The sequence below is a fragment of the Vulpes lagopus genome, chromosome 12 (assembly GCF_018345385.1).
Source record: "Vulpes lagopus strain Blue_001 chromosome 12, ASM1834538v1, whole genome shotgun sequence".
NCBI lineage: Eukaryota > Metazoa > Chordata > Mammalia > Carnivora > Canidae > Vulpes > Vulpes lagopus.
Genome location: NC_054835.1, coordinates 18,804,921 through 18,817,701, shown reverse-complemented (window position 1 = coordinate 18,817,701; position 12,781 = coordinate 18,804,921). Strand labels below are relative to the sequence as shown.

General features: G+C 52.7%; 1 protein-coding gene across 1 annotated transcript; it reads right to left on the bottom strand.

Annotated features, from left to right (window-relative positions):
- Positions 1-3,153: 3,153 nt before the first annotated feature.
- Positions 3,154-10,671, bottom strand: SLC46A1 (solute carrier family 46 member 1). The gene is made up of 5 exons (XM_041724401.1): positions 10,377-10,671; positions 8,956-9,808; positions 6,066-6,149; positions 4,272-4,428; positions 3,154-3,750 (listed from the first exon to the last, which is right to left on the bottom strand). Exons 1-5 carry the CDS (start codon positions 10,602-10,604, stop codon positions 3,693-3,695), a joined length of 1,380 nt encoding a protein of 459 aa, XP_041580335.1. The 5' UTR covers positions 10,605-10,671; the 3' UTR covers positions 3,154-3,692.
- Positions 10,672-12,781: the final 2,110 nt, after the last annotated feature.

The following is a 12,781-nucleotide window of genomic DNA, read 5'->3' as shown; positions in this document are numbered from 1 at the left end:
GACCTCCCTAGTCTCTGCCACCAGGTTCTCTATCTCAGGTGTGGGAGAGACTCTGGAGGTTGAGACTCCGCACACTATACCCACCTACCTCGTGCCAGCCCTGACAGCAGCCAGCTTGGCTAGGGGGAAGGCAGGCAGCCTCTGACAAGAGTTAGGGCAATGCCCACCCCCCTGGGCTAAGCAAGGGCTGAGGCCTAGCAGCCAGCTGGAGGTGGGGGTTCAGTGATGGCTCTCCACCTAGATGGTGCCTGGCTTCTGGGCTCACCACTTCCTGCCATCCCGTGGCCTTGACCTGTAACCACTCACTGTCCTTAGCTGGTCTGGTCCCAAGTCCCCTCCCAGCCTTCCCAAGGTGCAGTCCTCTTACCACACCCAGGGTCAGGGTGGGGCTGAGCCAGCCCTCACTCTGGCTGGTCTGCAGCTGTGGTCAGCTTTGCTGCACTCACTGGTGCAAGGGAGCTGCCTGCTTGGGTCTGGGCCTGGGCCGCCAAGGCCGTCTCACCAGGCAGCTAGCTACCCTACCCATGCCTTGTTGCTGTGCCTCAGTTCCTGCTGGCCAGGTTCAGCTGGCTCCCCCAGCCAACCCCTCCCTACCCACCTGCTCAGGGGATGGCCAGGAGAGGCAGCCTCTCCTCGTGGCACAGCAGTCGGCTGGATAGCCTGTGCATCTGTGGCACAGCAGTCGGCTGGATAGCCTGTAGCAACACGGGAAGAGGCGGTACTCTGAAGAAGGGTGGGGGGCACATTGGAATCCCCTGGGAATTTTCCTAAAACTGCATTCAGGAGACCTGGGCAGGGCCTAGGTTTCTGCATTTTTCACAAAATCCCAGGTGAGTGGATGCAGATGGTTAAGGAATGACACTTCAACTAGCAAGGCTCTAAAACACAAATCCCTCACAAATCTTTGCCATTTCCCCCGACATCCCACCCCATAGTTTCTGCCATCACCTGAGCAACCCAACCCATATTTTCTCCATTTTACAGAGAAGGAACTGAATGACATGACATTTCAGTAGAGTCAGCCCCAGGGATCCAGACCCGGCCTTCTGGTGCTCAGTCCACTGCCTATCCTGAGAATCCTGGAGGCTGTGCCCTGGGCAGGGCTGTCACTCTACTGACAACTCGCTTCTCCTCTGCCCCAAGGGTCTGGCAGTGGGGGACAGGTTTTCACAAACAAAATAGGCTGGCCCAAAAGCTATGCAGAAGTAAAGCAAGAACATCCCTCTGCCCCTTTCTCCACTAGGTGGGAGAGCAAGAAGGTCTCCTCCCTCCAGTAAACCCAGGCTTCAGCTAACAGGGTCAGCTGGAACCCTCCCTTACCTCCCTTCCTCACACCTCAGGCTGGCTCGGCTTTCAGAGCCACCCCCCACAAGTGCTAGCCAGGTCACTCGTAGCTCTTGAGCCACATCATCAGAGGATCAGAGGTCTCACTCCAGGCTTGGGACTCCTTTTCTGCTCCCTATCCTGCCGAAGATACACTTTAGCCCAGCCTGGCCCCCGCCACTCTTGACCCTGCTTCCTTCATGCCACAACAGTGCCCTCCAGTGCCAGGCCCTGGATGTGGTGGTGACTGAAGGTGGCCTAGACACTGCCCTCATAGAGCAGAGAAAGTAACAATACAATGGGATGAGTACCCTCCAGGGGAAGCTTTCTCTTTGTCCCTGATCAGTCCCACTCCCTCGTGAGGCGCCCCAGGCAGCATTCTGGGAGGTTGCCAGGCCGTGTCTTCTGTTCATACACCTTCTCTTGCTGCCCCTTCCTGCTTCTGGGGAATCAGAGCCCAGCCTCCAACCTCACCAGAGCAGCCAAGGTGATGGGGTGATGGGTGATGGCCCTCACCCTAGCCAGGCCAGTGTGCCATGACAGACTGCCCAGGGCAGGCACCTTAACCGTCACCTTGCGCCCAGGCCTGGCCCCACAGGGCTGGTCCTGAACCTGAGCTGAGAAACAGCCTTTCCCCACAAAGCCTACTCTGACATTGGTCTGCTGGGTCAGGGTTTTCTGCTTGGCTGGGGTGTAGATGCTGCTTCTAGTGGGGGCTGTCAGCTAGGTCCCTACCTACCTCACCTCGCCCATCCCCAGGGACCAAGGACTGCTCAGGGATACTCCGAGGTCAAGAAGTCCAGCTCCAACTCATTCCTTCTCCCCTGCCCAGGAAGAGAGGCATCTCATTCTAAAATGTATGAGGTGAGAAGGGGCTCAGAACATCATCTATCCCAGTGTTTCCTAACTTGTCCACCTGTGACCAGACAATTCATGGGCGCTGTTTATCTAGCCCTTCATAGGAGGGCTTGCTCAAGGTCACAAGCAAGCCAGAGGCAGTGCCTAGAGTATAGCCCAGGCCTGAGGCCAGCCCAGAACCTTTCCCTGACTCCTACTGCCTCATGCTGAGACAAGACAGTGGAAGGCCCTCTCCTTGCTTTGGTCTCCCAATGACAGAGACATTGACCCTGGTCTGCCCTGCACCACTCCATTTCACTGGTGTGATTTTCAGGGCAGGTGAGAGAGGAGGGTAGCTGGGAGCCGAACCCTGTTGGCCAATTCATGTTTGCAGTCAAGTGCCACCTGACTTGGGTCTCTGTGGGGGCTTACAGCCCTCATCAAAGCAGGTGCCTAAATACTGAATCCAGTTCTGCCTTTCAGATGTTGGGCCAGGCTTTCCCAACACCCTAAGAAAGGCCCTTGAATCAGTCGGGCCCATCTCCAGGTTCCCATTGACCTAAAGATGCACAAAGGATGGTCTCAGCACACAGCCCTGCCGAAACATGTGGCAATTGGAGTGCTAGAGAGCTGAGTAGTAACAGACTGATCCTGCTTGGGCTAGTGTAGCTGGGTAGACCAGTAAGGTGCCTTCGGGGAACGGATCTCTGACTGACCCTCAGGAATGGCCTCTGCCCTAAATCTCTCCGCTGGCCAGATGCCAGCCTGGCAACCCCACAGCACCACCCTCTCTCCTAGCCTAGTAGCTCAGAAGAGAATGAGCAGTCAGAGGAGATGTGGGCTGTCCATGCCCAGCATCATCTCATGGCAGTTCAGGGGGCTGCTGCCCAGCCCAGAAGCTTACTGCTATCTGACCTACAGTGGGCAGACTGGGAACAGGAAAGCAGGGGACCCCATAGCCCAATGCCTCGGGGGCCAGAAGGTTCACTTCAGTGTGATTATATGAATTTATTGTGATTGGCACTGCTAAGCCCAGAGGATAGATTTCCCAGCCAGAGACAGCAGCACCTCTCTCCAGAGGGCACCCAGCCCCTCCCATTGCATTCCCCCCAGAACCATATCCATCACTGAGGAGTGACTGGTGGCTGCACACCAGAAACAACCCTGTGAGCTGTGCAGTCTGGGTTGAAGCTATCAACCCTCCTGCTTCAATTGGTCCCTGAGGTGCCCTTCCAACAGGACCTCTCCTCTCCCCTGAAGGGTTCTACGTGACTGATGGTATAAAGGGTAAATGGACCCCTGTTTCACAATGGCACCCCCACTGTCTCCTGGAGTAGGACTGTCTGCATTGTAATTCTAGATTAGAGTCCTAGGCTGGCACAGCTGTCTGGTTTAACCACTTTGTCCAAGGTAGACACTTGCCCTTGGAAAGGAGGTGCCCATGCTGCTGCGGGTTGGGATCCAGATGCATACTTTCAGATGATTAGTGTTCACTTTGTTCCTTTTGCCCTCTGTCCTCCAGGCCAGGCCGATCAGGGGCTCTGAGGAAACTGCTGGAATTCGGGACGAGGATTAGCCTTTTCCAGCACCCTGTGAAAGACCAGAAAAAGGGTTTGGATTTGATCTGGGGAGACATCCTCAACTCTTAGAGATGTGACACAGGCTTTACTGGGTGGGGTGGGACAGGTATTCCCTCCCAAAGCTGAGAGGCGGAAGACAAGGCAATGTCCAGACACAGAGGGCTCTGGAAAGAAACTCTGAAGGCTACAGGGGAGAAAGTCAGGCTAGCCTCTGGCCTAGCCATAACTAGTAGGGGAAGCTCTCCCTGGCTTCCCTTTAGCATATTTCTGCCACCAGAATTCCATGTGCAAAACAGGAATAGAGGAGGGGAGCTAAGGGAGAGAACACAGCCTTGCCAGCAAACAATGTTAGCCAGACCCTTCCCCCGGCCCCTCTGCCTTGTCCTTGGGGAATGGTTCCCAGATGATTAGGCAGCTGTCCCTCAAGGGCAGAATCAGGGGGAATGGTTCCAGGAATGACTTGGGAGGAGAAGAAAGCAGAAAACTTTGGGATAAAGGATATTATAAGCATGGGTCAGAGCCCTGCATTACCCAATCAGAATGGCCGGGATGAAGAGGAGGCCAGCTCCCAGGAGGAAGGGGAACCCCTTCATGAAGTTCAAGGTGGCTGGGTAGAGGGAGTTGAAGATGCCAGAAGCCATCAGCATGGCCAAGCTATTGATGCAGGCCACCGAAGAAAAAAGAGCACCTGTAAAGACATAAACATCACACTTTGGGGTCTGAAAGACCTAGACTCAATCCCAGAACCCCTAGCTTGCAGCTGTGTGACCTGGGGCAAGTCACTTGGACTTGGAGTCTCACCTTCCTCAATGATAAATCCTACATCGTGTGTTGTGATAAGGATTCAATGAGGTCATGCTTGGAAAGCAGTTGGCACAGAGGGGCTACAAAACTAATGGCTGTTATTAAATCTGTGTATGAAAACTATATGTGATATCTTCTACCAAAAGCCCAGTATAATGGGTTTTGGTTTATCCCTTTTTGGAATCATCTCCTTTCTGGGATTAATTATAGGGTTAATTCCCATTAACTTATTATCCCAGATAATAAGTTCAAACACTTATCTATGTGATCACTCAGTAAGTTGCTTATCCTTCTGGGTTTCTATCCCCCTTCTATTAAACAAGGATAATACCTATTTTATAGATTGATAGCAAGATTAAATTCACATGGAAAGCATCCATCGCAGGCCCTGGCCCCCTGGAGGTAGTAAGGACTGCTCTTTTCTCCTGTTCCCCTTGGCATCTCTGGGTACAGTGAAAATGCTAGGAAAAAAGCTTACTGAGTGAATGAATGAAGGTACATGGGTTCTGGGGGGCAAGGGAACGAACCCTTAGCTACATATAGCACCAGATCCTCCTTCCAGGGCAGATGGGGAAAAGTGGATGAGCTAGATATTTCCAGACTAGGGTATAAAGACCCAAAGGTCCGAGAAGCTACTCCTTTAGAGATATGCCAATAGAACTCAAATTTTGCAAAATGAGCAACACCCCAACAGAAGTTGAGTTTGAACTCTGCCAGAGCCTCAAAGCTAGACAGAGCTCTTGTCAAGAGCAAACCACTCGGGCAGCCCCGGTGGCGCAGCAGTTTAGCGCCACCTGCAGCCCGGGGTGTGATCCTGGAGACCTGGGATCGAGTCCCACGTCGGGCTTCCTGCGTGGAGCCTGCTTCTTTCTCCCTCTGCCTCTCTCTCTCTGAATAAATAAATACATAAATCTTAAAAAAAAAAAAAAAAAAAAAAGCAAACCACTCATGTTACAGAGGAGCAAACAGGTACAGAGACAGAAAGGGACCTATCCAAGATCACACAGCCAGTGGGTGACACAGCCAGGACCCAAAACCATATCCCCAGACCTGCTGTTCTTAAAAACAGCTGGGTTTGCATCCTAGCTCCACCACTTATTGAGTGACCTTGGGTGACCTGATTTAACCTTCTGGGTCCCTGCTTCTTCATTGGTCACTTTGGGACAAGAAAATATCTAATGGTTGTTGCTTCCTCTGTGCTCTGCCACGAAACTGCCATCACCACATCTTTCTTACAGATGGAAAAGCTGAGGTCCGGAGAAAGTAAATCCCTGTGCTCAGGTTACCCAAAAGAACAAATGTGCTCTGCTGACTGCAAATTCCAACCCTGTGATCTGAAAATCCAAGGCACTATGGTCCTCTGCCAGCCCTTGGCAATTTGACAGAAGTGCGTTGGTCTCGGCTACTAACTTCTCCAGGGTGGGAGGAAGGTAAACTGCCTCCCAGCTCACAGCTGCCCTCTGCCCAGGTCAGGCAACACTGGGTATGAAGAACCAGATAGAGGCTGATCCTGGCACTCACCCTGCTCTGACTTGCCCACCAGCTTGGAGAGCTTGGCACGGATGATGGGTGTGGTGACTAATGACAGGAACAGGAGCCCATACCCTGCAGAGAAAGAAACAAGAAAATGGGGTGAGGGGGAGGGATGCCTGAGCACCCTACATCGCAGAGCTCTTATACATATATACCCCATGGGGGACTTAGGTCGGACACAGGAAGAACTTCCTTATTGGTGAAGAAGTCCACCTTTCTCAAGGCTTGACCTACCTGCTACCTCTTTCATTGATGAATGCTTATTCCCCATCAATTATGTTCTTGTCAGAACAGCTCCCATAGTCCCAGCAGGCATCACCCACTCACCTTGCACGGAGAAGGTAGATGGCCTGGCACAGAAAACAAGCATGGGCTTTGGAGTCAGCCCGGAGTTCTAAACCTGACTCCGTTGCTTACTGTGTGGCCCTGGACATGACTGCTATCTGTAAAAGCATAACAAAGCCTTCATCACAGGATGGTTCTGGGGTATAGGAGGCTGAATAATGGCCCTCCTAAGATATCAGGCCATAATCCCTGGAATTTGTAAATGTTCTTATTTGGAAAATGGATCTTTGAAGATGTGATTAAGTTAATCACATCTTGGGGAAAAAAAAAAAAAAGATGGGCAGCCCAGGTGACTCCGCATTTAGCGCAGCCTTCAGCCCAGGGCGTGATCCTGGAAACTGGGGATCAAGTCCCACGTCAGGCTCCCTGCATGGGGCCTGCTTCTCCCTCTGTCTGTGCCTCTGCCTCGCTCTCTGTGTGTCTCATGAATAAATAAATAAAATCTTAAAAAAAAAGTTAAGGATCCTGTGATGAGATGATTTTCCTGATTACCAGATAGGCCCTAAAAGCAATCACACGAATCCTTAGAAGAGGGAAATGGAGGGAGATGTGAAAGACAAAACAGAGAAGGCACATAGAAGAGGAAAGGCCATGTCAGAGGCAGAGATTCAGGTGACGCAGCCACAAGTCACGGAATGCCAGCGGCCACCCAAAACCAGAAAAGGTGAGGAAAATTTCCTCCCAGAGCCTCCAAAGGGAGTGTGGCCCTGCTGACCCCTTGACTTCTGGCCTCTAGAACAGTGACAGAATAAATTTCCATTGTTTTAAGGCATCCCGGTTGTGATAATTTGTTACAATGGCACTAAGAAATGAGTACATGAGGTAAGTCTGAGGAAAGCACAAAATTAACGCAAGTTCCTTTTCCCTTTGCATTTGTTACTCACAGGCTTACAATGTTTCTTTTGCAACAATTTCTCTCCCTTGTGTGACTATTGCCTTCTAGAGGATGGTAGATCCTCCCAAGTGGGTATATGAGGCACTCAGGGCCCCTTCAGGTGTCAGGCCCTCAAAAACCACTCTGCTGAGGCTCCTCAGAGTAATGACAGTGTCTTCATCATCTCTGCACCCCTGAGGGCATTGAGCCCAGCGCAGAGGCCATGGGAGATGCTGTGGGCAGGAGAGGAAGGTACTTGGTCCCCTTTAGCCTCACTCTCCAGGCAAGCAGCCAAGTTAAGAAATCTGCAATTACTGATGAACTGACTTTGTAAACAACATATTTTAGGACTCTATCAAAATGAATCTGTCCCTTTAAAAAAAGTTAACTTCCTCATTCCTAGCCACCCCACTCCCACCAAAAGGAGGATGGGAAGGAAGATGGGCAGGAGGAAAGAGAAGAGGGAGATGTGGAGGGAGGGGGAGGAGGAAGGGAGAGAAGGCAAGGAGTGAGGAAGAAGAGTGAGGGGGAGGAGGAAGGGGAGGAGGGAGAAGAGAGAGGAGGGAGAGAAGGGGATGAAGAAGAGGAAGGGGCACCTGGGTGGCTCAGTGGTTGAGTGTCTGTCTCCGGTTCAGGGTGTGATCCTGGGGTCCTGGGCTGGAATCCCACATCGGGCTCCCCATGGGGAGCCTACTTCTCCCTCTGCCTATGTCTCTGCCTCTCTCCATCATGAGTAAACAAATGGAGAAGGAGAAGAGGGGAAGGAGGAAGAACTAAGGCAGGGAGGAATTTGCTATCTGTGGTCTGAGCTTTTTTAAAAACCCAAAGAAGTTGGGACGCCTGGGTGGTTCAGCGGCTGGGCATCTGCCTTAAGCTCAGGGTGTGATCCCAGTTTGGGTATGAAGTCCCGCATCAGGCTCCCTGCGAGGAGCCTGCTTCTTCCTCTGCCTATGTCTCTGCCTCTGTGTGTGTGTGTTTCTCATGAATAAATTTTTTAAAATCTTAAAAAAAAAAAAAAAAAAAAAAAGAAGCTGACCACGGATATTTGTGGTAGGGAAGGATATTTGTGGTAGGGCCTTAGGGCCTGTGATTTTTTTTTTTTTTTAAGATTTCATTTATTATGAGAGACACAGAGAGAAGGCAGAGGACACAGGCAGAGACAGAAGCAGGCTCCTTGCAGGGAGCCTGATGTGGGACTCAATCCAAACCCTAGGATCATGCCCTGAGCTGAAGGCTGATGCTCAGCCGCTGAGCAACCCAGGTGTCCTGGGCCTGTGATTCTTATCAGAGAAGTGAGTATTAAGGTATTAGTGGCATGGACTTTGTTTAAGAACACCATAAATATTGGCTGTGGGAGGCCAATGAGTGAAGTGATTAGTGTATGAGCCATACTTTTGTCTGCTGCTCTATCTTACTAATGATGTTTATAGTTGACAATGTGAATTAATTACAGAGGCTACTGAAGGTCTATCTCTTCCGTTTAATAAAGATGGCATATTTTTATGAAGTTTCTTAGTTGTCTATCCTCCAGTGCAGGCAAGGAGCCTAACAATGTTTCTAGACACAGGCAGGAACCACGTTTAGTGGCAGTGAATGTCTGACCCCCAATTTTCACCCAGCACCTTTGGGGCAAACTGTCCCTGAGCCGGCACATTTTACCTGTAAACATGAGAGGTGTGATGGTAGCGAATGCAAAGACCACCATCCCCAGAATGTTGAAGGCCAGGCCAATCTCGGCCACCCAGGTATCAGCCAGGCAGTGCTGCAAAAGCCGCAGGCCCACCAGGCTGGTGAGGTACAGGAGGTGCTGAGCTGCTGAACCATAGCCGACCAGCCTGGAGTCCCAGCAGAGGGGTTTGCTCAGCTCATAGAGGGTCAGGATGTCCTGAGCCCCAAAGTGCACAGTGATTACCATGAAGATGGCCAGTGAATACAGGGCTAAATGCTTCCTGGACTTCTCTGGGGCTGGAGTCATGTATAGCCAGACAATGGATCGGTGGTGACGGAGCGTGAAGAGCCGGGCAGGTGTCGGCTCCTTCACTGTCTCACCAAAGCATAATGCTGCATAGAAAGTCATGACTATCAACACGGCCAAGGCCAGCCAGAAGGGATTGGCATAACCCTGGGCCCGGAGCCAGTGGCCCCCCAGGAGGCTCGCCAGCATCCCTGCCACCCCGATGCATGCTTCCAGCAGGGCCATTCGCAAGGTGCGGCTGCGGTTGGAGCTGACATCTGCCACGGAGGCAAAGCTTGCTGCCAGAAGGCCATTGAAGTCCCCAAGGAGAGCACAAAGGATGCGGCCCAGCACGAAGTAGCCGACGTGGAGCTGCAGCTGGACCACGAAGATGGACACCACTGCCTGTAGCAACAGGCCCAGGGAGGCCAGCACCAGGAGGGGGCGGCGGCCCACGCAGTCACTCCAGGCACCCAGCAGGGTGGATGAGAAGAGCCCCACCAGGAAGCCGCCCAGGTTCATGTAGAGGGTCCAGTGGGAGGTAAGGGTCTCCACTTCCTGTGGGGACATGAATCTTACCAGGTGCTGTTCCTCACTATGGGTTGCCCACCCCGCAAACCGTCACTATCCTAGGAAATAATAGGGATGGGGGCTCTCTTTGGAGCCTCAGAGAATCTTCGTAAAACTCTCAAAACCTGGCCCTGGGGTACAGGGACTGGACCACGGTCCCATTCCCTGACCTTTACTCCTTTCTATTAACCCTCACGGCCCTGCTGTAACCTAGGGGATCCCTGGGTGGCTCAGCAGTTTGGTGCCTGCCTTTGGCCTGGGGCGCGATCCTGGAGTCCCAGGATCGAGTCCCGCGTCGGGCTCCCTGCGTGGAGCCTGCTTCTCCCTCTCCCTCTGCCTGTGTCTCTGCCTCTGTCTATCATGAACAAATAAATAAAATCTTTAAAAAAAAAAAAAACAACTATGGGAACTTGACGGTCCGGGAACCCACTTCGCTCTGCCCCGCCCATTACCCCAAACCAGCAGGCCCCGCCCCCGGCGCCCCCCGCCCCCCACCCCCCCGCCCTCCAGCTCCGGGCCCACCGCCCGCCCGCTGCGTGCTCCTCCCCGCCGCTACCTTCATGACCGGGTCCTCGCTGTGGTTGCTGCAGCTGCCCCTGTCGCGGGTGCCATTGTAGCCGAGGTCGGCACTGAAGCGGTGCCACAAGTATTGCGTGGTGAGCGGGCCCTGCAGGACCAAAGCGAAGTTGGCCAGGAAGACGAGCGGCTCCACGGGGCCGCGGCACAGCGCGGCAGCCCAGCGGCGGACGCGGGCCTGGCCCGGGGGGCTCGGGCGCCCCTCCATGCGCGTGCGCGTCCGGGTCGGCGCGAGGACGGAGGGCTGGGATTTCTGCGCCTGCGCCCGGCGTCCCTTTAAAAAAAAAAAAAAAAAGTCGGCGGGGGCGGGGCCGCCGTCCCCTCCCGCTGGCCCCGCCCGCTCGCGGCTGGTGAGCGCGGGAGAGCGGCCCCACCCCCCTGGCTGGCTGAGTGACCTCCCCCGCGGTGCGTGCAAGGGTGCCGCCCTGCCGCTCTCCTCTGCAGGCCCAGAAACGCTCCAAACGATAACAAAAATATCAATGATTAACACTTATTGATCACTTACTGGGCGCTGGGCACTACTAAACCACGTGCGTTATCTCCCGACAGCCTCGTGGCTAGCCATTACTGAAGGATCACAGTCTACGGATGAGGAAATAAGGACGTGGGGCGTTCGAGGTGGAGGCAGGAGAACGCTTGACCTGTGATGCCTGTGCTGGTTCTGGGCGCTGCAGCAGAGGCAACTCAGAGGACGAGTGCCCCCTCAAGCTCTCTTACCTTGTTTCCCTTACCCAGGCTCTGCTATTATCTTGGGCATGGCACGTACCCCCAGGTGCCCCGTTTCTCCATCTTTAAAATGAGGGTGCTAATGGAATCTGCCTCGAAGAGTTGCTGTGGAAGGAGAGTGTCTAGTCCATTCTAAATGCTGTTATTGTTATTTACAGGCTGTCACTGGCTCCACTCCTGCCATACGATCTTTTCCCTGGTCTCGTTTCAGAGGCTCAGGACTGGCGCTGACGTTGGAGGAGCAGAGGAGGAGAAGCTGATGGAGGGCCTAGGAGGCCACTGGGTGTGGCCCTCTGCTCCCGGGTGCTCCTACTGTAGGAATTGGGCCAGAAGGCAGTCAAACGTCCTGTCTGGGCATGTTTCATTGCCCGTGAAAGAGACAAGCATTACTTGCCTTTCCCCTTTATCATTTACTCAGCCTGTTTCTTGAGCACCCCTTATATGTCAGGGATCATGCTGGGAGTGCTCCAAGAACACAGTGGTGAAGGAAACACACAAAGCCTTTACCAGGGCCTGTAGTTGTTAGAATGGTGGGGAGACACATCAAAGAATCCAGTTAGTCTTTGCAAGAGTTCATCGGTGGAAAAAGCTTTAAAGGAGAGAACCTGTGGGACTCCAAGGCTGCTCATTCGGGGGCCTGGCCAGGTCTAGGAGGGTCAGGGACAAAAAAGGCCACCTTCCCAGATAGTAGTGCAACTGAATGGATTTCTGGAGGCAAGCTCTGTGCCATTATCCATAGGCCCTAATTTTGGGGTGGTAGGAGCTCCATTTCTGGCTACCATGACTGTGTGTGGGCTTGCTGCTGGCTTATTAACCATCCCACACCTTGCCTGAGCCAGAAAGAGTCCCAAGCTCACACAAGGTAGATGCTGGCTAGATACTGGTAGCCTGAATGAGGCCTGTACCTTAACAGAACCATTACTACCCTGTGGTCATCCTCAAGGTAGGAAATTCCACATTAAACATACAAGCCCCCAGATTGTCTCCCTCCACTCCCCACTACCTACACAAAAGCTTGGCCCAGTTATGTCAGCTGTGGGAAGGGGAGGATTCCTAGCTGAAATTGTATTGTTATTTCCTGAAGTACTAAGAATGAGAGACATAATGCCAAGTTTCTCAGCTGAGAATGGGACAGCATGTAGCCCATTCCAGAGCTGGAACCTGTGGTGCTCACTAGGTCAGAGGTGGTGGCGATGGCGGCAGTGGCTTCTTCTTCTTCTTTTTCTTCTTCCTTTTCTTTTTCTTCTTCTTCTCCTTTTAATTTATTTATTTGAGAGAGAGAGAGAAAGAGAGCATGAGAAGGGTGAGGGGCAGAGGGAGAGGGAGAGAGAATCCCAAGCAGACTCCCTGCTCAGATCATGACCCTAAGATCACGACTTGACTGAAATTCAGAGTTGAATGCTTAACCAACTGAGCCACCCTGGTGCCCCTAGACCAGAAACCTCTTTAAACTCCTTTAAAACCTAGCTACAGTCAGATCACTGATCTGTACAAAACCATCCAGTGGTTTCCATTTCTTTCAGTGAAAGCCAAATCATTAAGAGGGCCCTAAGACCGTATGCCCTCTCTGACCCTTTCCCTACACTATCATTTTTGTTCCTTTGCTCTAGCTATCCTGGCCTCTTTGTTCCTTCAATTGGTTCAACAGACTCTTGCCCC